We start from the raw sequence: 25,497 nt of genomic DNA on the forward strand, positions 1-25,497 counted from the left end.
AGAGATATAAGTAAGATCACAGAGATGGGGAGGGCTCCTTGCTGCGACAAGGCGAGTGCGAAGAGAGGGCCGTGGTCTACTGAAGAAGACTCAAAGCTTAAGGACTACATAGAGAAGTACGGCACTGGTGGGAATTGGATTGCTCTCCCCCAGAAAGCTGGTAAACATATACATTATCACCAAAACAGATCGATACCCTCTCTATTTCTCTCTTTCTTGGCTAATTTTTGTCGCCTTTAAATTAGGTCTGAAAAGATGCGGGAAGAGCTGCAGGTTGAGATGGTTAAACTATCTCAGGCCCAACATTAAACATGGTGACTTCACTGATGAGGAAGATAGGATTATCTGCAACCTGTTTGCCACCATTGGAAGCAGGTAGGTCTTTATTTCTAACTTGATGAAGAATATTTCATCAAGTTTACCTAAAAGAGTAACAAAGAGAAGAAAGTTTTTTAATAGGAAAAAAACTTGTATAAAACCTTTATTCTTCTGCTTGCTTTGCATGCCAAGTCCAATTGATCCCCATCATCTACTTAAACTCCAAAGGGGGGAAGCATGGATTTTATTTACTTCTTATGGAACGTTTTCTTTTTCTAACATGCATTTTGTAGATGGTCAATAATAGCAGCTCAGTTACCAGGAAGAACTGACAATGATATCAAGAACTACTGGAACACCAAGCTCAAGAAGAAACTCATGGCCATGACTATGGCTTTTCAGTCTCAGAAAGAGCCACCACCATTACCATTTTCCCATCACCCTCCATCTATTTCATTTTCATCTATGTACAAAGACTGCACTACTTATTACACCCCAACCGGATCTTTCACAGCCTTTGAACCAATATCATCGTTTCAACCTGGTCTTTTGAACAATGACAACACTACCTTGGCTACCAATTTTTCTTTTAGTCACACGCCGGAGAGTTTGGTGAGTTACATGCAGTGTTATCCAGCGAAAGAAAATTTTCTCATGTTTGGAAGTGGAGAAGTAAGCTGCAGTTCATCTGATGGAACCTCTAGCCAAATCAGCTATGGCAGAGAGATCAAGCAAGAAGACATAAGCAATTTCCAGGGTTTTGGTGCCTCTAATGGCTATGAAGATAATGTTAAGTTCGTGTTGAGTCATGGCTGCACCAATACTGGAGGTGTAGATGTTAACCAATGGACTGAGAAGCCAAGTGGGTTTAATTTAGACAAAGATAATCTTAACTTCATTGATGAAAACAAGACACAAGAGAAAGTCATGTACTACAACCACTGAATCCACGGACTGCTGGTGTAACATAAGAAAGATTTGATGGGGTAAGGGCCAAAGAAGAGGGGCTTTGGATTGATGGATTTGATAGTGTGTCTGAGATTCAAAACTTAGTTTCTGGGGTTTTGTGTAGGATGAAGAAACATTTCTACTTTGGACAGACATGTAAAGCTCTACAGCTAGTTCCCCCCCCCCCCCCCCCCCCCGCAATTTCCTTTAAGAGAGGTTATGATGTGTTTATGAAAGCTGGACAAGTAACCATCATTGAAGAACAAATAAATAATCTCTATATCAAGATAAACCAAGCACTGACTCTTCTGTATTTCCTACATTTGCTCCAAAATATTGAAGGGCAGACACCGTATTTTAATGAATCGTGTTTTTAAGCTGGAAGCCTGTTTCCATGTATTTTAAAACAAAATGATGACGCTGGAGATTTTGGATTTTTATGGAGGAAGCAATGCTTTAAAAAATGACTTACAGTTCAACCTAATCCCATTTTTTTTCTAACACAGTCCTCTTTAATTTGGACATTTTGTAAGGTATGACTCATAAAGTGCTTAATATATAAAGATGTAACTTAAACCTATTATCATTGAATAAAAATTTTTTAGCGTCGTCTAGACACCAAGGACGTAAACACATTGTCGAACCTCGTTAAAATTCTTGTGTTCTTTCGTTTATTTTATCCGATTTATTAACACATTCATTATCTCTTTTTAGAGGCTAGATACCTAAATTATTTCCTTTTCCTTTTGTTTTGTAATTTTCTGGTCTTGAATTATTGGATGAATATACTATATATATAATATATATATATATGAACATGAATTGACGTGGGATGCATAAAATCAAGAAAGGTTGAAGTTTGTATGTTAGGAGTAGGGAATCCAAACAGTCCACAAGGCTCCAGAATTGCATGATCACAAGATCTCTGTCAGGCTGCATCACTGTTCCATAAGATTCACACTTGTCTTCTCATGAAAAATAAACAAACCCTATTCCCATCTGATATCTATACTTGCATGAATATAATTTGTAGGGTGATTGGCTTAATAAATCGGTATTAGAGTTTTGGTTTAGTTGTCAATATTATCTTTTTAACAACTTGTGTTCAAAATAATTTTCGGATGTTACCATGAAAGTTGGTTTTAAAATTATAGCCCGGATGATTAAATATTAGAGGGAACTGGAAAGAATCAATCCCAATTTCGATGGCTTAACAACTAATTTCGTCCAATAAAATATTGCAAAATTAACCAACTAGGTTTGAAAATTGTGAGAAGATCTGTTTTTTCAAGTTGATGTTTACTATTAAATCCAATTTCCTGGACATATACTTTCCCCACTATTTATGTACTTAATGCATTGACTTGGGCAACCACTTTAACTTTGTTCACAGTTGGCCAGCAATGTTTGTAACTATTCATACAACATCCCGAATACGGTCTAAACAGCCGTCTGTTTCACCAAGCTTTCCATGTTTCTTGCCCGGCAAGAGGTTTTCCTCATTCTTCTAGGGTTTCTGGGTTTTTCTTTTTGTTTTGAGTGTGTTTTCCCTTCATTTGTATGCACATAACCAAGAATTGTATCCACTTTGAACATGATTTTGTATTTCTTATTCTTCTAGAAACCATTTCCGACGCGATTTTTATTTTGTTTTCAATAATATCATCCTCAACTGAAAGATAAATTCTAATACTACGTGAAGAATCTTATAAATTGAGATTAAATACCCGAACATGCCTATAAACATTTATGATTTGCTGGAAAACTAAATACCTTGCTCTTTGAAAAACACGAGGTATGTTGAATATTATTCGTGATAAATTTATAGGAATGATTCAATATCTTAGAAATCTCTCGTTCTACGTAACACAAAGTACTTAATATTCATATTAAATTACGTTATTTGAAAAGTACGTCCACGTTGCACATACCTCAAATCCTATAAAAAGCGAGACTTATCCTCGCACTTCATAGGATGTGAATTAATTCTATACATACTATTTAAGGATATTTTTCTAATAAATTTACTGAAGAGGTACCCTTAAAAATAATTTATGTTTTTATTTTATTTTATATAATAATGACAATGTAGAAGATAGGAGATCCTTGATAGTGTGCTTCAACTTCCAAGAAATAACACATTATTCGTGCAATCTGATACCGTCCGCAAAAAAACAACTATAGACTATGAAACTATAAATAATATAAAATTTTGGCTAATATGCTAGGAAAAAAAATTAATTACCACTTTCCCCAATATCTTGATTTATTTTTAACCAAAAAGTAAAAATGTTTTATTAAAAAAAACTAATTCGCATTCCAAGTAAAATTATCAGTGTGGACTAATGACATCATAAAAGTTTGACGGTTATTTTAGTTTATCATATTTTAAGTTTATTAGTTAGAAAATATTTATTCTGAATAGAAGCTTAAATGATATTATGACTCCTAAAATTATATTTTAATGTTGAAATATTTTTTTAAAATAAATTTGACCTCTAAGTTTTCTAAACATGATGCATACTATTCTAAAATATTTTTAGGGTAAACTATACCACTGACCACCTAACTATAGTTCCTCTCTATTTTGACCGTCATTTTTCAATTATTATCGACTAGACCACCTAATTATTTAAATGCATTCAATCAGGTTATTAGTCGTTAACAGTTTACGGAAGTGATAACGTGACAATTGAAAAATTAGTATAATTATACATTGGATCCTTAATATTTATACATTCTATCAATTTAATCATAATTTTAATTCAATTTAATAAATTTAATATTCAATTAGGTGGTGGCATGTGTCACTATAATATTAGAGGGTATTTTATTAATTTTAATCATTTAATTTTTTTTATTTTGTATCCAATAAGATGGTACTCAATATTTACACATTCTATCAATTTGGTCATAATTTTAATTCAATTTAATAAATTTAATATTTAATTAGATAATGACATGTATTACTACTGTATTAGAAGGTATTTTAATAATTTTAATTATTTAATCATTTAATTTTGTTACCTATAAGATGGATGTCACCATCTTATTTCTTAAGCAAACCAATGTAAAACCTAAATTGCTGCCATGAATACCACGCACCCCTGAACCACTAGGCTAAGCCCCTAAGTTGGTAGTGTTTTACAACATTTTATATATAATGTATAACGAATGGCATAGAAAATGACTAATATGCTATATTCTTTATTTTTTATATAGCCAAAGTATAATTTTATTATTTTAACATAATTAATAATAATATATATATGATTCTTTATATATAATCATTAAATAAAATTAAAATTATTAGTTATACTAAAAAATAATAAAATGATTCTATATAAAAAATAAATATAGCTTAAAAATATAAAAAAATAAATATAGCTTAAAAATATAAAAAATCGAAATTTGATTTTTTTAAAAAAAAATCAATTTAAAGATTATATATAAAAATATTGTAAATTATAATTGAATATAGGTTTGGTTTTATATTGTTTTGCTTAACAAATAAGATGGTGACATATGGCACCGTCTTATTGGATAAAAATAAAACAAATTAAATAATTAAAATTAATAAACTACCCTCTAATATGATAGTGATGCGTGCCGCCGCTAATTGTATATTAAATTTACTAAATAATTTAATAATTTAATTGACAATAATTTAAAAGTGATGATCAAAATGGAAAAGAATTATAATTGGGTGGACTAGTATAGTTTACCCTTTTTTATTGAAAAAAGTGACATGACAAATGAAAACTGTCCCACCTAAATTGGCCTTACAAAATCGAACCATTCTGTCAAAACAGCATCAGAATTGCAGCAATCATATTTGTTTCCAGAGATCTTTTATTAATTTATATACCTTGTTTTACAAAACAAATAAGCTGAGAAAAACTTTTGTTTTGCTAAGTCGTAGAAGCTGAGAAAAAAAGTACTGTAACACTTGGAAATGTTAGCGTAAAATGCTCATCTTCTAGCAAAGGTTTATTAATTATTAGTCCCCGAGAAAGTGACGACTTCTCCCATGCAGTAAAGCTGGGAGAGAAACAAAAAGGCAACGGCTGCAAGGTTGTTGAAAGAGCTTCCCAGAAAGAAAAAAAAGTGGAGCATTTTTGTAGAACTTTAAAGATAGTTTGACTGAATTTGATCCATCCTTGATAAAAGAAGAATAAAAGAAGTTACGGTGATGTCTTTATCTTGGGTTCTTGAGCTTCTGACCCTCCACAGAAGAAGAAGCACAATCTGTTCGCCGTCCTCTCCAATCTGAACTGAGGAAATGATTTAAGACAAGATGCGGCTTTTGATGTTTCCCGCAAAGAAAAATTAATAATGTTCTCAAAACTTAATCTTAAGTCACCATCTTATCAGAAAATCAAGCTTTTGATTCATTCTCCAATAAAACCAAACGTTTGCTGTTGTAGAAAGGAAAGAGACATATATATGTATAGAAGGAGAGAAAAATCTTGTTACCTTGAGCAGCCCACATCGTAGCACCTGAAACTGGAAGCCCTCGCCATAATCCAACGCAAGAAACCAAGGAGTTGGAAAAGTAAACAGGAAACATTCACTAGAACCTGAAGCTAGCTTGCTACCATGGAGTGGATTGGGATATGATATGACGCGTCTTAGAAAAGGAAGCCAAAATCGATTTCACCTGCACCTGCACTTGCACCTCCTTGTCTCGGTCTTAGCCTATTTTCATCAACTGACAAGCGCATCTTCCATATATATTACTTATTTTGTAAAGCTGAAGTGGATAAAAAATCATGAAGGTGCAGGTGCAAATGAAGACAAAAGCTACATGACTTGGTTGCTTCAACAGCATTGACAACGCCCACACCCCATCTACCTCAACAAAACTTATAAAGTCCGTTTATAACACAAGTTGGGAGGCTCCAAGAGAGAGAAAAAGAGGTAAACGCTCTCCACAATAAATCAAACTTGTGTGATTCCAACATGCATCGAAACCATGACCTCATAGTGGAGACTTTTATTTTTTGCTTTCTTTTAGATTTTGATTTATTCTTGATTAGCCATAAAATAGAGTCGTGGATGAAGATGTGACAAGACGGGCCTCCATTATTTAAATGTCTTTATGTGAGGCAAACTATAATTATGTCTGTCTAATGAAGCAACTGGGCTGGGGTCAGGGGATTGCTCCAAGGCCACGTGATGCACACCCATGAGAACTCGTGGGCATTTGGGTTTTTTCTGATCACGAAACGCCACGTGTATATCACACCTGCCAGTTCACTTGAATGGGAACGGTGCCTCGTGGCTTCATTTTGTAATAAAATTTATAATCGATAATAAAAGCGCCTGTTATTTTATGTAAGAATAAAAGAATCTTAATTTTTTATCGTCTAAATGCTTGAATTGTATAAAAGAATCCCAAGGGGTTACCTTATCTGGACGTGTACCTGTTTTCCTTTAATTGATTTGGTTAAATTATGTAACCAGTACCTCTATTATATGTAAGTTACGATTCAAGTCATTGTAGTTTGTGAGTTTCAAATTTTCAACTATAACTTAAATAATATTACTTAAATATGTTAGTTTCAATTACGAGTTACACTTTTCGAGCGGTAAGTGGGAGAGTTTCGCCAAGGCTTAGGTTGTGCATATTTATATTAAATATTTGGTTGCCGTCCTTTTATTGTATAAGTAGTTCTAGTTGTTCTCATATCTTTTTTCTTCTGCACTCTTGATTTTTATACTCACAATAATTGAGATTTTAGCAACACTCTAATGTAGGCATTATTTTTTTTATAACGCTAGAAATTATGATTGAAATAGGTATTTAATAATTTTTGTTGCTTTGTATCCTCATGGCCAAAATTAGAAGTGGTTGATATCATCCATACAAATGATTTATGGATTGAATTTGTGATAAGATACATACCACCCAACTTGAGTCGATATGGGTGATAATTTTATAATATTTCCAAAAAAGTTTTATGCTTTACCTCTTCAAGTTGCTAATCATCAAATAGTCTCCTAAAGTAGTTAGTGCAAGCTTGTAGATTTTAATGGAAGCCCAGTTTAATTTCATATTGCTCCTCTAAAAGCTGCAGCCCAGTTTTTACATGATCGCTCGGCCTTGGGTTAGGTTTCTGCTGGGGCAAATATATTATTATGTCTTACTCGAGCCGCATTGAGCGGTCATCCGTTAGAAATGACCGATGATAATTTTATTATTTAAATCTATCAAAATCAAATCCAATCTGAGTTTATGATTCAAGCTGCCATCTCTGTCCTCCATCAGCGTAAACTTGAATTCTCATAATCATTAGTCAAGGTTTTTATTTAAAGAAGATATCCAGTAACAAGGCCGAACTTTCAAGTTGATTGCATGTTTTAAGTGCTACATTTTTAGCTTCCTATGACATAATTCAACCTAGCATATATATAAAGTTTGGCGAGATTAAAGTTAGTTGCTACTCAAGTGCTGGAAATTAAACAGAAATGAAAATAAATGAAGGGTACGATGTGTTGAAGAGGGTAGTACTTTGAAAGCCAATGTTCATGTTGCCTTTGTTAAACTTTCAACGAAATTAGAAAGAAAGAAACTGAGAAAGCTTCTGGTATTTTTATTATCTTGATTCCATTGAACAACACGAACGCTATTTAAGCATTTACAGAGGAGAGTGAAAGCAATAACTTTAGCAGTTGAAACTGCCGAACCGAACCAGCCACCTGTAGCAACGAACTAACCACCCTCGCACGTGGTTCATGCAATGCATGCACATAAAGCACTTTAACAGCCTTCACCTTGTTGACAGCTTTCGTACTGTTGCTACCATGTTAATCGAAAACAAAAGTACAAAATACGGGAAAGACAAGTTCAGGAATCAGCTTATGCAAGTTCTTCTCTCTTTTTTTCTTCGATGGCTCTATAAAATGAACTCGCTTGTTTTAATGAATATCTTTCGCACACAAAATCTTTTGTGGCTGCAGTAAGCAGGGAGAATCGTGGCTTATGAAACTGATGAGTTACAGTTGTTGTTTAGTGTGATTTTCTCTAATGGAAAAGGGTCTCAAATATCCTTTTTTTCTGCTTCAACATTGCAACTGACGTGTTGTCATCCAAGCATAGGCAGCAACTTACAATTAGTCTTTGAGGACTTACATGCTACAACATCGCAACTGACGTGTTGTTATCCAAGCATAGGCAGCAACATTCCTTCTTTTAAACCGTATTTCTGCTTTAAAAGCCTACTAAGGTTGTCTCGAATTCCACCAAGTCTCTTTCAAGGAAACTCGTCATTCACTGTTATTGTATGGGTAGCTCTTTCCCTCCCAAAAAACAAACAATAAAACTTATTTCATCTGTAAGTGCACCTATATTATGGCATTCATGCAGCACAGTAGCCCACGTGACTGGAAGCAGACTCCATCAAAAGGTAGATTTAAGATATATATATGCTTTTGTGGATTTTTCGAATACATGGGAAAGGGAGCAAAAGAGACGAACAAGAAAATAAGGTGATTAAAACCAAAGAATTGGATTCATCGAGCATTCCAAAAATTTCATGCGCTAATGAATGATGCATCAAAGTATGATCAATTTCTGAACGGTCACATTGGATCGGACAATGAAAAGACAATATTATACCATTTGAATGACTGCCAAAAATGGTAGCACCACTTCACTTCCATTCATCTCAGGTCGTCGAATCGCAACTACACTCGCAAATTCTATGTAGGGATAGATTTTTCCTTGCATGAAAATGTAGCAAAACGAACACAAGAATTCTATATCCAACTGCCATGAAGAACAATACCAGCAAATTCTCCCACTTGGAGTTACTGCTAGGAGAGATATCGTAAGCACTATGGAGTGCTTGAAAACCCGATATTATCCTCAACTGTCCAATGGAAAAATTCATTCCTAGATACTCGTTCTCCAAAAGCCCCTAAAGCAGAAACACGGGTCACGAGTTTTAAAGATTCTTTCAGAAATGATAAGGTTGCCTAGAATGGATTCTCTGATGCGTACAGAATCCGAATATGAGCAAATGTATTTTGATGTAAAGAAAATAACAAGATGCTATGTGGTTTTTGGTAAAGAATAAACAAACTAATGCTATAAACACGCACACACCTGGATAGAGTAAGTGTGGAAAGCTATGTATGACAACGGATATGTCCACACGGTTCTAGGCAACTCATCTCGGATTCTGAAATAGCCCGCTGCAAGCATCAGTAACACCTGAATCATGATGCATTTTGATCACAAGATTGGCAAAGCAAAGGCTTAGTAAAAGCTCAAGACTGGAAACAAAAATATTTATGAAATTGTACAAAGATTTATAGTCTTTCAAATTGTGAAAACTCACATTTATGGTTACAAGCGTTAAGACACTCGGGAAAATATTTTTCCACAAAGAAGCAACAGCCAGCAATAACCCTTCATTTACTAAGAGGCACATAAAGAAATTCAGCACAAAGTACATCAACAAACCAAATTCATCTCGTAATCCTATAAAGAAATAGATGATGAGACTTGATGATATTGAGATGAGGAATAGGAAGGGAATGCTTGAGAGTAGTTGCCCAAACAGAAAGACTAAAGCTCCTGAATGCTGGTTTGACTCCTCACTTACATATATCTGCCAAAAAAAAAAAAGCACAATTTCAGGATGAAAAAAGAGAGGAAAGCAACCGATCATGCAACTTCAAAATTTGGTTAGGAACTCAATTTTTTGGTTAAGATAGGAGATGGGGTATTCCAATTGGAGAGCAGCTTCTTGGTCCAGAACTTCAAATAGCCATTATATTCAAGCCAAAAAAGACAAGGTGATAAAGAGAAGGATCACCTTGATTTCTTTCATTAGCGCAGGTACTCCAGCAATGCTTAAAAGTGAAGTAAACGATACAAATACAAAAATTGCAGTGACTCTCATCTGCAATAAGAAGAGATTAAAGTAAGAAATGCACCCATGCTTCATATGTGAATCAGTTACTCTTTTCAAATGATAATAATAAGATAATCAATTTCATAATACAAATCCAAAATGTCAAACTTTAAAAAGAATATCAGAGTAAGCAGTCATCCATTCATCAAAGAGGAAGGACATGAATCATCATGATGAACTACTGCATATCAAAAACTACATTTTCTATTTGCTTATCACAAAAGGTTCCTACTCTAATTTGCTACAAACATGCCCATCCAATGCATGTCTGCTACTATTGGTTCATCAATGGATGAAGTCAATCGACAAAAATGTCTGGTACCAGAAGAATGATAGTTTAAAAATCATTTAAGTTACTTGAGAAAATTCCAAGTTCACAGAAGAAAGTAGCAGAAGTCGAACCATGCAGATCAAAAGTATAAGCCACTTACTTAAAAGCCTATAGCAAAGTAAGAAGAAATATCCTATAACAGCAAGAAGAAATATCCTATAGACAATAAACAAGATGCAACTATAATAACTATAGATACGTGCATCCTGTATAAAAGCTTTTTTAATCATGAACACAGCGGCAGAACAAAGCATGAGTGGGAGGAGCCCAAATTTTTGGTCTAATGGCAATTTAGGTACCAGTAAATTTAAATATTAGACAAGTTAACCTTGCCCCCAACCCCACCCCCCCCCAAAAAAAGAACGAGTTTAAATACTTAATAGGTTCTTGTACTTTTAAGTTAAGTAATTTGCCCCCTCCCAATGTTTGATCCTTTCCTGCATGAACAAAACATAAGACCATATACTTTTAATCATGAGCAAACGATTTACTCACCGCAACTGAGGACAAAGAATGCCCCAAGCCAGAAAATATAGTTCCAATACATAATGCAAGAAGCATATAAAGAATAAGACGAAGCCAGTAGTATTTCCACTCCCTTGACATAATTAGTAATGATCTCCAAGCCAATACTACAATTCGTGTGGCATTTCCAGCTTTGCCCTTGCTTTTCAGAAGTGTCCCTTCCTGTAGAAAGCAACTGAAGTGAATAAAAACTACCAAGGCTGACTAATAATTACCATAATACTTGAGGAAGTCATGCATGAAAAAATGCTAAGGTGCGTCGTAAATATATATCAGCCAGCTTCCCTATTATCTGCTAGCACCTTTAATTTGTAGACATGTATATTGAATTGTTCCTACTAATGCATAACCAAAGATTACTATTGGGAGCAGCTGTATTAGTTTCAAATCTAACAATCTGGCGAATATGAACCAGCCATACATGTAATTAAAGCTTTCTGTTAGTCGAGGCAAAGAAATAGTAAAGTGTTCAGCGTCAAGACAAATAAGACTACATATTGTACCTTCTCTGTTAGTCTCTGTATCATTGTTTCAACTGCAGCGGCATCAGATGATGATTTATATGTTGCCTCAAGAGTACATATTGCAACAGAAGTATCCATGTTCACAGATGAGAATTCCCCATTGTCATCCTGTCACAATGTAGCAGTTCATATATAAGTAAATTACACAAAACTAGAAACAATAAAGAGGAAGCCATTTCAATGTATGTTACTAAACTATAGAAACAGTTAAGATCGATAAGGCTTTTATTTTGGTGGAATCAAACTCGGTACTGACTATTTTTCTAACTTAAAAGATAAAAGAGGTGCACCCAAAAATGAAGCAGTTCATGGTAATACCAAATATACAATAGTCGTACAAAATGATATGATACACTTCACATGAGCATTTTGGATCATCTTGATTTACATTTAGCGAACAATAACTGACAACTTTTGAGATCCGACTCAAGTTCAAGGCTTTTTCCTTACTCTTATTTTTGAGGTTTTCCTTGCTGTAACTTGTAAGTATCATTAAAATTAAGGCTTTGAACTACAATATATAGAATGAGAATCATTCGATACCTGCCAATTTTTGCACGTAGCAATGATCCTGTCAAAATCAGTATTTATGGCACGTAGAAAGTGATCTGAAGGACTTTGCATTATTGGGCAAGGGAATCCAGCATTTGAGAAGTGCTTCAAGAAAAGAGAGATGAATTAGAATCACCAGAAGCAGAAAAGATGATCATATGAAAAATTGAAAGAAAATAAATTTCAATCTTTATAAATTTATTCTCTCTTATTTTACTTGCTCCATGTTATCTTTAGATAGACCCTTTTTTCACCCTTATCAAATGATGCCAACATAATGAAGTCACTAAAAATAGAACATCAAAAAAAGGATTAACAAAAATAATTATATTCATATTACTAATTACCTGCAAGCAAGCTAATGTTTCCCCAAAAAACAGGGTGTTTCCATTTGAAAGCAGACAGATACGATCAAAGAGACCAAAAACTTCTGTACTGCTCTGATTAAGAGTGAAAATGAGAGTACATCCTGTGCTTGTAAGTTTCTTCAGAGTTACCATCATCAAAAGGGCAGAGACACTGAATAAAACAAAATACAAAAATTTAGCTGTAACATCGTAGACAGTCTTGATTCTATGGAACGTAGATGACACACCAATCAGCAAGTAAGCATTCTAGAGCATGTAAGAGATAAGCAGTAAGAACTAAGAAAAATAAAACACGGTTAAGAGTTGAAGTAAGAAAACTAAATTAATTAATAGGCTACCTATCAAGATGATAAAGAGGCTCATCTATAAATAAGATATGTGGCCTCATCACAAGTTCCCGAGCAATGGCAACACGCCTTCTTTCACCGCTAGGAAGCCCTTTCATATAACAATGACCGCCGATCAGTTTGTTTGCAAAGTCACCCAATGACATGGCATGGATGGCTTCCTCTACAACACTCTTTTTCTGACAGAAAAAACCAGGAAGTTGGAGCAAAGCAGAGTAGTATAGATACTCCCGGACAGTAAGTGAGCCAATTAGAGTGGTTTCTATATCAACAAATCCCTGCAGATTGGATTTTCAAAGTCAAAAAAACCATCCTTGAAAGAGAATACATACCTTTTACCAGCAAAGAATTGCCACTATCAACCTAAGAACCATAGGAAGCATCGAAAATAACATTTAAATATTTCACCCTCTATAAAAATGCAGGTAAAACTCACATATGAACCATAAGGCATGTGCATTTTCGTCCCATTTACAAATATCTCGCCATACATTTTAGCCACAAGAGGTAACCTTCCTAAAATCGAGAGAAAACATCATTTTAATCTTAAACGTCTAAAAATCATTATTAAATGAGTAGAAAACATAAGAGACATGCTAAAAGACCTGCAATAGCCCTCAAGAGTGTGGATTTCCCAGATTTTGCAGGACCCATGATTACAGTCATTGTACCAGGCAGTGCATAACCATTTGAACTCTTCACAACATTATCAGAATATTTCCTTTTCCCCTTTATAGTAACAGTCAAGTCTTTCCATGCAACTGATGCACCAGCAATTTTTCTTCCAGCAGCTGCACCCTCTGGCAGGTACGGCGAAGGCAAGGACCCACTATTGAGCTTTGAGAGAGAAGGTGAGACGGGAGTGGTTGCAGCATTGATGGAGTCGCCTCCTTCCTCTACCCTGGCATCAACATCTGTATCCTCCCACTCGGGTGAATCCTCGAATGAGATAGGTTGTCCAAGCGCACCAGGCTTTCGCAAATAGAAAAAGTTAAATGCAGGCACCCTATTTGCAGGACTACTGGCTGAAGAGGAGGAGGATCTGTAATTGTCTGATTGAGACTGTATTTCTTCCATTTATTACTCCTGCTTTCCAGATGTTCTGATGAAAAAAATGGAAATTACCAATGAACTGTATTCATTATGGCGGAATAAAAAAAACAAAGGATTGTCTATATCCTTTCAAACAAAATCAGGAAGTTCAACTTTTATGAAGATAATAAATGAAATGGAACACAATCAATGAAGAATAAATACAAAACCAAGAAAAGCCCAATATCTTTATTACAAACAACACACCAATCCACATCAAACGTAATCTATTTGCCAGGATGCAAAAGAAAAATACCAGAGCATCGGTCACACATTCGATAGCATTCAAACAACCCAGTACTCCATTTCATTGACAAAAAAAAGGCTGGAAATTGCTCCAAAAACAGAACTTTTTACTTACTGAAGGGAACCCATAACTCTATCAACTTCAGAAAAACCAAAACTGTGAACAGAAGCAATCGTTCCTTAGCACAATTACTAATTGTTAAAGAAGCTGATGCTGAGTTATAAATAACCGACCCAAAAACAACCTGAAAGCTTCAAACTTTTTGTCTCTTCTTAGTAACTTAATCAACCAAGAGCAGACAAAACAAGTTAAGATTCCATGTCAAACAAACTAAATTAAAAAGCGTCAGAAGCTAAAGGGGAGTGAGAGGACGAAGCAAACCTGGATTTGAGTAAGAAAAAGAACTTCAATGAGAGAGAGAGAGAGGAAAAGGAAAAGAGTGAAGCGAGTGAGCGAGTTGGAGAGAGAAGACGTTGGTGCTGAAGCCTGTGTTTTGTTTTATAGGAGTACAACAAATAAATGGATAGATATATAATATCTCTTGCTTTGCTTTGTTAATCATTATTTGTCATCACTCTGTCAACTTGAAGTCTCTTGTTTTCCAAGGCTCGCTTTAATTTGTTATGGATAAGAACTCAGGGTGTTTGTTTTGCCATCACACCATTTCCAACTCTGAAGTCTCTTGTTTTCCATGACTACTTGCATCTGTGGAAATTGGAATGCACTATCAATTGGTCTTCTTTATATAAATATATAAAAAGAATTTTTTTTATATAAAGGCTAACGAACCCCGCTTTTGTTTTTTATTGTTATGTTTATGCTCATTTGTCCATTTTTTATTTCATAAAAGGAGACTCTAAACATGAATAAGTTTTGTATAATCTGTCTGTATAATTTGGTTTGGTTTTTTTGGCGGGACGACGAATTGGATGTCAGCAAGTCATTGGCGTGTTTTTTTTTTCTCTTGACTAGTAAGGTTGATAAGATAGTGCTGTCTTAAAAGCAATACAAAGAACATGTGGGTCACATATATGAAACTCTTGCCACCTTTTTTTTATTTTAGTTACTTGCTTTTCTGCTTCTTGTATTCATCTAAATTATTAAAAAAATATTTATGCATACTGTATGTCATGATGGATAGGGTGCACGGTACTAATAATTTGAAGTGTCTTGTAATTCAAGGAACTAAAAATGCCTTGAGCACCGTGGTGTCCTCTCATAATTCCATTGCAATCGATTCCATATGCTCACCTTTTAACTTGTTTGATACAGCTGACCATCGTCCCTTAATCATTGGGTTGGGTTTCTCCTGAAATAAAAAAGAAAAACATTTGCTTTAACATTTAAATGCTCAAAGTTCAAGCCCTGAAGGGATTTGTTCATTCTCAAATCCCCAAAGTTGAACAGCCCAGAGTTATTTTTGGTTTTCTTTTAATATATGACAGGCCCAGAATTCAAAATGGAAAAATTTGTCCCACCATGTTCAAACTTGGATTTTGCACTTTAATCTTACTTGGGCAAAAACAAATGAAGTTAGTACACCCAAAAACATGTTCAATTCACACATATATGGCCAAAGACATAGGCATTATGTACCCCACACATCTCCCAAGAAAACAAAAGAAATCGAATTCTTGTTATACATACATACATGACATAATTAACTTACATGATTTCTCTCAAGATCCGACCAAAGTATGATATGATGAAGCAAAGTTTTAAATTTGGGATTAGTGGAGTTTTGTAGCACAAGAGGAGCCAAGTGTTTGATAGTTAACATAGCGGCTTGGAGCAGATGAAGGGCGAAACCCTTTGGGCATGCAACCCTTTAATTGATCCTTGTTATGCTTAACCCTGGGCTTGTGATTGAGCAGAACTTGAGGATTAGTCTTCAGGTAATCAACGGATGCCGGCCTCATTGTGCTGGGAACACTAGATGGGATATAGCGACCGCCCACGGTAACATCCAAAGAAGAAGAAAACATCAAAATTACATACACGAAAACGATGCAACCATTTGCGACAGACATTTTGGAGGGATAGACGAGTCGTTTTGCGAGTCTCCTGGTGGTGGTTTGGTTTCCTTTGCAAAGGAGGGTGGTGTGGTGTTATTAAATAGGCTGGTGAGTAGGTGAAAATAAATACATAAGCCATAGCTATAGCGTTGCATTAGGATGCGATCATGAATTTGGTGAGGTGGGTTGGCTACCCCCTTTTTTACTGTACGATGCCCGTTATTACACTATCAAACCAAAATTTGTTGCTTCAAATAAAAAACCCTAAATTTGGAGAGTTTTTTCAATTTTAATCGAATTTGATTTCAGCTTTATGTATTTTTCAAATTTCTGGTTTTTTTCACGTTATTCATTTTTAAATTAAATAACTTGATTAAAATTAACAAGGTGACAGTATTTTATTTACTATAAGCTTATTACATGAAGCATGGAATACGCAATTACTAGTATCCCCATTTTCACAGTAAAAAAAAATACATCTCGAAAGAAAGAAAGTAACAATAAATCAGCCAATAAAATTGTTGGTTTTGTTTAGGACAGGTTGCTCAAACTTCTTTAGCTTCCGGTGTTAATTGTTAATTGTTAACTGTTGCCTGCCTCTTCATCAACACCAATAATTCCCATGGTTGTGTAATATTTTTTTTTCCACTTTTCAAGCCATTTGTCAGTCCATCCCGATAACACATGCATCTCCTGCTAGCAGAACAATTATGTACCCAATTTTGCAATAGAACTGAAGCTTCAAATAAACTTGGTGATTTTCTCATTCGTGCCTGCATTTAATGTAATGTAGTTGGTCTTTAAGCTTAACTCTCCATTAATGAAAGCTAACCAAATTTCCAGCACAACGTAAAAGCTTGATATATCTGGGTTACTTTTTCATCTAAAGTTGATAAAAAAATAAATAAATAATTAAAGTTGAAATCTTACAGCAACTCTCCTTCATTTAGCAGTAGGTGAGCAGTGTTAAATGAACGTAGAGAAGGGGTGTTAATGTCAAAATTTAAACGATTTAATGTTTGGTGGTGTTTAGTGTTGAGATTTAATTATTTAGATGCGTTAACTCTGTGGGAGTGAGATCTCAACCAGTCCTGCAAATTGGGGACTAGTTTCACGTTTTGTCTATGCATCTTCAACCTTGTTGCCGATATATATTGAATTTATGGCCCTTCAAATGAATGAACAATTAAGATTTGAACTGGAAGGAACATAAAAGCCATGTTTAGTAACAACTTAATTGAGGGTTAACATGATGCCATTAATTAACCTTTGATATGCCCCAACTTCTTTTAACAAATAGCTTAGATACTTTGAGTAAGATGGAAACAAGTTTCAGTTCCACTGGGAATTGGGCTCTGGTTTCCTGTCTGTTCAGTTCTTTAAGCTGCATTTTGGAGTTGATTACAAAGCTTCCATGATCTTTGGCAAGCAGCTTGATTTATTGTTGAAAACACTCTCTATACATTCTGCTTTTTTTTCATTTCATGTTGTTCCAAAGATTTACCTGTGTTGTTGCCTTGTTGGAGACCGAGTTGTGCTGGTTGATGATTTGATTGATGGATTGTGGCAAATTGTCAATTTGCTTGAGCTACACTGATTTGATTGATATATTCAGAATAATATAACTTAAAAGGACTTTTTCCAGACACTTAAAGACGCCACATAAGCTCCTTTGAGCAATTTATGCATGAGATACTGTCTTGTTAGGTTGTAAGGTTGCTTATGCTAATATTTCCTTCTGATATTGTGCAACATTTGGAGATCCGTGGCCAAAAGTCCAGAGTGTACTGGATTATAGAGCCTCTTCCTTGATCAATACTGTGAGATCACAAGAACATACTCAAAAATTATCCACACGATGGCTGCTTCAGTAGCAATTGCTGCAGCAGTTGTGGGTGGTGCAGCAGTATTAATTTCTTGTTAGGAGAACTAAAGCCTCTGATGCAACTGAGGTCCGTACTTCATGTTTCAGGAATGTTGGTTTAAGCAAGTAAAAATATTCCTCAAAAAGTTTGCCTTGTACTTGCTCAAATACATTTAGTTTGCTCATATCGCTTTGCCTCGGCCTTCACCTCTGTTTGTTTGCTTTGAAATTGAAGGGTTCCTTGGAGACCCTGTGAAGATTTTAATGGTTTTGGGATATGTTTGGAATGCAAAGGCCAAGGATTTGTGCTGAAGAAAATGTCAGAAGAAAGTGCCGAAAAGGACCGCAAAGAATATACAGCTGAGCTGGGTATATCGATGCGTATCCTCATTATTTCTTTCCCTGCATGCATATAGGTTGAGATGTTATGATAAGCATTTAATCTTAGGCCCAACAAGCTCCCATTAGTGTTCCTAAAAAGGTCCACGTCCGAAAGCCTTAAATATTTCCATTTTAGGTTAAAATATGCTCCAAGTCCCCTTGCTCTTTATATATTTGAAATCTAGTCCATTTACTTTTATTTTCAAGAATCAAGTCCCTCAACTTTTCAAATTTAAAAATTTAAGCCTAATTGTTAAAAATCTATTCTTAACTTCAAATCCTTCAGTCACATCATCATCAACTTCTATGTTACTATGTTACATGGCTGTTAAACTGATATTTTATTTTAGGATAAATTATCCTATTAATCACAAACTATTAGGGGTGCTTTTATTTTGGTCAATAAACTAAATTCAATGCAAAATCGTCGGAGAAATATAACGACTTGGTTAAAAACATCGGAAAAACATGACAAGATTAAAGGGTAATGTAGAAAAGATTCCAAATCTCTAAATATTTTTTGGGTATCCGCTTCCCAATATTTTAACAACATTACTTCATTTAGCCATGTTACTGTCAATACTTACTAATTTATATTTCTTCTTTGATCTTATCCTGTAGTTGGCAAGGCTAAGTCAACTCCCCCAAGATCTCTGGAAGAAAAAATGTTCAAGATTCCCTTTTATTCCTGTATTAAATTTCAATTATCGAATGATGCCACCTCTGGATTTAATATTCAGGAGTTCAACCAATAATACACCTAAAAAATACCCAAATGATGATCACAAGCATCTGATTTTTCTACAGAGATAAGACTCGGCTTCATTCTTCTTCATTTGCAACAAAACCTGGCTGGAATATTTCTTATGGCCTGGGTGCAATCACATTCTATTTCATCTTTATGGTAGACAACTGTTTTTCTTAAAACACATTACAAAAGCGTTCCACAACTACAATTATAGAATATCATAAGCTTTATCTTGATTATACTGAGTTGAACGTGCATATCATGCCCTTGATTCTGGTGTGGAATTTGGCGGAGTAGGAGCCGATGCAACCTTCCTGCCGCGTTCGGACCGGCTGTTCTCTGCGAACTTGAGACTTCCCTGATGCAACCCTCTCTTCTTCTCATCCTCATTCCATTCAGAACTATAGTAGCTCTCTTCAGTGCCCTTTACCACATCCTTTGAAGGAGGAAGGAACATGCTCCCCCACTGTGGGAAGTGAACTAATGTCACAGGAAGGGTGCAGGCCACAATCATGACTCCCATCCAAGTAAGACCCTGTGCTGTGGAGAATCTTGTAGTTGAGAAGAATATTAGCTGTGTCAATCCTGATCCAAAGTTCCCTCCTGCTCCTGTCATGCCTGAAATTATCCCCAACGATCGTCGCGATATGAATGGGATAATTCCAAAAGTGGCACCACATGCTGCCTGAGCTCCAACGGAGAAAAGAATCATTGATAAGATAGCAATCGGAAGTGAATTGGACCGTCCGAGCCAGATACAGCAAACACCTCCAAAGGTTTGGAGGATCCACAACACCCATAACCTGCCCCTCATCCCAAAGTATCGAGCTGCTACGTCGGAAGCATAACCACCAAAGGGCCGAGCAAGAAGGTTTGCCATCCCAAAGGTAGCAGCGATAGTTCCCGCTGTGCGGAGTTTGAGATTAAACCTGTTGTCACCATAGAAAATTATGTTTAGTTCATCAACAGCCCTATTTCAAGTTAGAAGATGATCACTTTAAGAACCTTAATCGTTTGGCGTTTCAAAAAAAGAGGGGATGCCATCTTACCTATCGTAGAAGTACTCGGCAACAACATTATCAGTGGACAATTCAACTCCCATGGAGTAGCCATATAGGAGGACAAAGATCCAGGTCCTGTAATTTGTAACAGCATACCACAACACCTGAATAACGATTAGGAGTTTATTAGTAAAAATTTGATATATCAGAGTTTTGAGCATTTGAGAAAAGATTAAAAGTTTAAAAGAAACTTACCTTGGAAAATTTATCTTTCGCGACATCACCCTTCTTCTGCAAGGTGCTAAGGTTCCCATCAGGCAAGTCTTGTCCAAGGGTTAGGACCAAGATGCCCATGATGATGTGAAATGACCCGGGTATGAAGAAGGCAATTCTCCAAGCAGTGTACGGCGTAGCACCGGCTTGTCGAATAATGTCGTAAACTAAGGGCATTAGAAGTTGAGTGGCACCTCCTCCCATGTTACCCCATCCGGCGGCAGTTCCATTGACAAGACCGATAATCTTGCTGTTAAACATTGTGCTCATCCAATACTGGCAAGACACAAATGTTGCGAGCGAGAATCCGATCATGAACCGGACCGCAATGTAACCACCGGCAGTCGAAACAAATGACATGCAAAAGACAGTTGGAGCAGATAGCATAATCAGAAACGCGCATCCGTAACGAGGCCCCAGTAGGTCACAAACTGCACCCATCACAAGCCTAGAGAATATACTGCCAGAAACAGAAGCAACACCAGCATTACCGATGTCTTGTTTAGTTAAATTGAGGTTGTCACGAATAATGGGAACAAGGGGTGCAGCAGCAAAGGTGGAGATAAAACAAGTGAAGAAGGAGATCCAAGATAAGTGAAAGGTTCTCATGTGAGGGTTGGCAAAAGAGAAAAGCTTGAAGACTTTGGCTTTGTGCTCAGAATCCACAGGCAAGTCAAAGTGAGCGGTTGTGTCAGTTGGGACCATTGGTGAAGCAACTGACAGGGCAAAAGCGGGCTCCCTTCCAGTGACTCCATGCATGGAGCTTCCTGGAGATCCTTCAACGCGAGCCATTTCTGCCTCTTCAAAGAGATAAGTTGGCAATAGGAAGGGAAAGTTTGCTAACTAGTGTTTTATGTTTATGTTGTGGTGAAACAATGGATCCCAACTCCAGTATATTTATAATGGAAAATGAGTCTTTGACTTCGTAAAAGCCCTAAGGGAGCTAGGGCTGGAGATTCCTAGTCATTGGGATTCCAGCTAGATTTGAACGTGGGGGGAGGGTCCTATCGTATATGCCAAAGGGTCAGTTTGCTTGCTCATAAATTGTATAAAAATCATAAATTTATGGGTTTTCTAATAAAACAGCGTTGCCACTATTCTGTAGCTGTTGGGTGGTTGATGTAAACATGTTTGACTATCAGCCTGTGGTTCGATGTATTACGTAATATTTGCAGAGCCTCGTAATATCTAAACCAAAAGAGGAATTTGGCTATCCTCGTTGCCGTTTGCTTTGTATCGAAAGGCCATATATAAATAAATTATTATAGCAGGCGCCACGAGCTGTGTTTTGAAGCAAATAGAGAGCCGTGAGTTGAACGAGTATTTGCAACTGGAATGACAGTTCCCACATCCTTTGCTGAATATACAATTGCTGATATTTGTGCACACAAATCATGCAGGATATTTTCATATTTTTAGAACAATGAGATTAAAATTTGCAAAGGTTAACAGCTTCTTGCATATTATTAGACATTTGGGGAAAGATTTTCATCATTCTCTTCAGTAATAGTACGATTTCAGATATTATGTACCGTCCAAAAGAAGTTGGAATTTTGGGTGCTGTAAATTGTGGTTTTCAATCCTATTCTGTGCTGACACCAAAAGGGGTGAATCATCATTTTCTGACGTGAGGACATCCCCTTACCTTGATTTTTATATGAATGGAATCGTCATTTAACTTCTAAAGATGGCCAAACAAGTTGTAATTTTATAACCAAAGTGAAACCAATCACCCCCATGCAATTTGGTTACAGTAATGTTACTAAAAAAATCTCACGTCCCAATTAAGATTTTTTTTTTATAAATGAAGTCGAGGGTCATTAAACTTTACGTACATTTGAAAAGTTATATTGTGGTTAATAATATTATTAATTTTATAATAAAAAAATTAATTAGTTTTTAACATTCATCACTTGAATATTGATAATCTTATATGTCATATTAGGACAATTGGTATGTCGGTTTTTTTTTTAAAAAAAAATTAGTATCTTTCAATGTGTAAATTATAAAATATTATAACAACATATCTTTTATAAAATAAATACAATTGTTTTTAGTCATAACTCTCAATACAGACGTCGTGTTCAAATTTGAAATTTCTAAGGATAACAATTATTCCCTTAACCATTGAGATCACTTAATTTATGTTAATCATAATTTAATTTAAATATTATTTTTATCATAAACAAAATAATTTTTAATTTCATTCAATGGAAAAAATGTTGGACAAAGAGACTCGTATTTATTATTTCATATTTTTCTTTTAACTCTTTTTTGATTAATCTGATGTAAATACAAAACAATATATGTCTAAAGATAACTCTTAACTATTCTCAGTGTGCGAACCCGAGGCCTCAAATAATAACAACAACAACTCCTCTACCACCAAGATGGTTTGGTTTTTGCATAATTTTTTTTACTAGGTAACAAACCCTTCTTTAAATTAATTAATTTTATGACTTCTTAAACTTAATAAAGCCAATAAATTATTTAAACTTTAGTGACGGTTGTAGCTTTTCACCGTATCTATATAATTGAGAAAATCTTATACTTGTGGTGACGCAATGTACCGAATAGATAATTGAAATGTGTTACTATTTTAATATGTTATGCTTTTGTATAGATGGGCAAACTCTAGTTGTGTTTCACAATGAACGACAAGTCAACTGTCCCTTAATTACAAAAATTTGGAATGCCACGGAATCATGCATTGAGATGCGTATCAATAAACAGTTCCCGCTTAGATTATTTTCTTCATTTCCAGCATTAACCCGAATCCCTGGCTGTTATGGATATTATAATATCTAGTTTCATCTAAACAACAAAGCTTAATTCAGATTTCAGAACACAACAGAGCATAACCCTCGTCAATATTGAACAAGAAAGAATATATTGGATGACTGTATAGCTTAAAATGGGATATTGGTGTTGTATTGGGTGGGGTTGATGCTGAGGCCACACGCTTTCCGCGCTCGGACCGGCTGTTCTCGGCAAACTTGAGATTAGCAGAGTGCATGCCTCTTTTCTTTTCGTCATCGTTCCACTCCGAGGAGTAGTAATGTTCTTCGGTTGACTTGTTTACATCTTTTGAAGGTGGAAGGAACATGCTGCCCCATTTTGGGAAATGAACCAGAGTAACAGGAAGAGTACAAGCCACAATCATGGCTCCCTTCCAAGTAAGACCTGTTGCTGTGGAAAAGCTAGAGGTTGAGAAGAATATTAGCTGAGTCTATCCGGACCCGAAGTTTCCACCTGCGGCTGTTAGACCTGAAATGATTCCCAAAGATCGTCGTGAAATAAAAGGGATGATGCCAAAAGTGGCTCCACAGGCTGCTTGAGCTCCAACGGAGAAGAGGATCGTTGCCAAGACAGCAATGGGGAGTGTATTGGCACGGCCCAGCCAGATACAGAGAACACCTCCACATGTTTGAAGGATCCATAAGACCCATGGCCTTCCTCTCATGCCAAATAACTGAGCAGCTTTGTCCGAAGCATAACCGCCAAAGGGTCGGGCTACTAGGTTTACCATACTGAAGGTAGCTGCAATTTAAGAGCTGTTTAAACTTTAAAGAGCTAGTGGAGGTTCCCAACAGTAAACAACTTAAAAAAATATTAGTATATAAAATATTAATCCGCTTCGCCGCATCTAGCTGTGAACAGGAGAGGTCTCGTGGAATTTCCAAAGGATCAAGTAGACTTTGTATTAGGGTTCACCAGCTGTTTAAACTACCCAAGTAATATAATTAATGGTAAGTGCATTAACGTTTGCCACGGAAGAGATGGGGGCCAAGTTGCTAGAAAGAAATTAATAAAGTTGATTACTGAGGTTCAAAGAAATTAATGAAGTATGTGGTCCTGCTACCAATATTTAACCAATTTAGCAGCGAAGAAGCTTACGAGGCCTAGGTAAGAAGATTAATTTAGACCTTTACATACAGTGCAACCAGTACTACAACGCTTTTTGTTTGTAGACATTAAATATAACTTAATAGGTCGGCAAAACTAGAATTATGCGTGTGTTGGAATTCAAATCTCCAATAAGTATGCATTCAAGCTGTGTGTTGGAACAAGTGGGATTATATATGCCTACCTCATGATCTCCTTCTGTGTGTGTTGGTAACGCTTCTAAAGTTCACATATACCTTGCAATTTGCAGGTCAGCAAATAACTTCGATGGAATTGAATAAACCCTTTTCATTCAAGAAAAATAAAATAAACTAAACTTCCATTTTCTCATCATTAAAGATAATGCCAATAATTTGATACTTGTTCTGAAGTCAAATGGTACATTATTTCTGAAATGCATAAACTGGAATTTTCCTTTTTCTTTGCTCCTCAATCCTCATAGTCCATTGATGCAGACAGAAATTATATGATATAGCTCCTTCTTCACCCCCTTGCAGCTTTTTTGGAATTTGACGGACGTGAAGAGGAAAGTAGCTTCATAGAATTGTTTGCATCTTTTAAGAGCTGAAATTGAATATACAAGAGTGTAGAGAAGAAAAGCTTTAATTCGAAAGGCTGAGAGAACCTTGAATCTAGGGAGAAGTTTGGGAATTACTTTCAGCAGCTAGGTTCTATAAGGAGTAAGTGGTTTTGGCTATCCCATGATTTTTTCTTTCTCTGAATTAGAATGGAGGATCATGACATCCTGTTGGTTTTACTTGTTTGCTGTGGGAGCCTTCGATGTCCATGAAAATGGTGGTTCTTTTTGTACTTGTGTAACACTCTAAACTCGGTTGGGCTTGAAGTGTCATATTTAGCTAATGAGGGAATACCAGATTGTCAAAACATGTTCATTTTATTTTCAAAACATACAGAATGATACCAAGTTTGACATACATAATAGTTATAAAAATACTCTTATAAATCGGAGCTCCGTGAAACATAGTTTAAAATCAAAATAATACAACTCTAGGTTATAAAATAATAATGCAATAATAAGAGTCGCATTATCTGAATGTGACACTCTGTTAGTTAGGGTTGGTCAAAATCGAGTACCTAGAATTTTCGGGTATCAAAAAGTCAGCTTGTGTCCC

At 35.7% G+C, this 25,497-nt stretch overlaps 3 protein-coding genes and 1 pseudogene across 3 annotated transcripts; 1 reads left to right on the top strand and 3 right to left on the bottom strand.

Moving 5' to 3' along the window:
- Positions 1-24: 24 nt before the first annotated feature.
- LOC120131535 (transcription factor RAX2-like) lies at positions 25-1,263 on the top strand. The gene is made up of 3 exons (XM_039148511.1): positions 25-160; positions 246-375; positions 612-1,263. The coding sequence occupies exons 1-3, from the start codon at positions 25-27 to the stop codon at positions 1,261-1,263; spliced, it is 918 nt and encodes a 305-aa protein (XP_039004442.1).
- A 7,599-nt stretch (positions 1,264-8,862) lies between these two features.
- On the bottom strand, positions 8,863-14,726 carry LOC120131395 (ABC transporter G family member 3-like). Its single transcript, XM_039148397.1, has 12 exons — positions 14,558-14,726; positions 13,443-13,939; positions 13,274-13,353; positions 12,829-13,115; positions 12,470-12,641; positions 12,114-12,227; positions 11,550-11,678; positions 11,017-11,208; positions 10,092-10,178; positions 9,612-9,884; positions 9,377-9,484; positions 8,863-9,188 (listed from the first exon to the last, which is right to left on the bottom strand). The coding sequence occupies exons 2-12, from the start codon at positions 13,912-13,914 to the stop codon at positions 8,937-8,939; spliced, it is 2,166 nt and encodes a 721-aa protein (XP_039004328.1). The 5' UTR covers positions 13,915-13,939; positions 14,558-14,726; the 3' UTR covers positions 8,863-8,936.
- A 4,568-nt stretch (positions 14,727-19,294) lies between these two features.
- Positions 19,295-21,309, bottom strand: LOC120131504 (high-affinity nitrate transporter 2.1-like). The gene is made up of 3 exons (XM_039148489.1): positions 20,441-21,309; positions 20,234-20,349; positions 19,295-20,113 (listed from the first exon to the last, which is right to left on the bottom strand). The coding sequence occupies exons 1-3, from the start codon at positions 21,248-21,250 to the stop codon at positions 19,444-19,446; spliced, it is 1,596 nt and encodes a 531-aa protein (XP_039004420.1). The 5' UTR covers positions 21,251-21,309; the 3' UTR covers positions 19,295-19,443.
- Positions 21,310-23,199: 1,890 nt separating this feature from the next.
- Positions 23,200-24,005, bottom strand: LOC120131536 (annotated as a pseudogene).
- Between the last annotated feature and the right edge of the window lie 1,492 nt (positions 24,006-25,497).

The sequence above is a fragment of the Hibiscus syriacus genome, unplaced genomic scaffold (assembly GCF_006381635.1).
Source record: "Hibiscus syriacus cultivar Baekdansim isolate YM2019G1 unplaced genomic scaffold, ASM638163v2 tig00110556_pilon, whole genome shotgun sequence".
Classification (NCBI taxonomy): Eukaryota; Viridiplantae; Streptophyta; class Magnoliopsida; order Malvales; family Malvaceae; genus Hibiscus; species Hibiscus syriacus.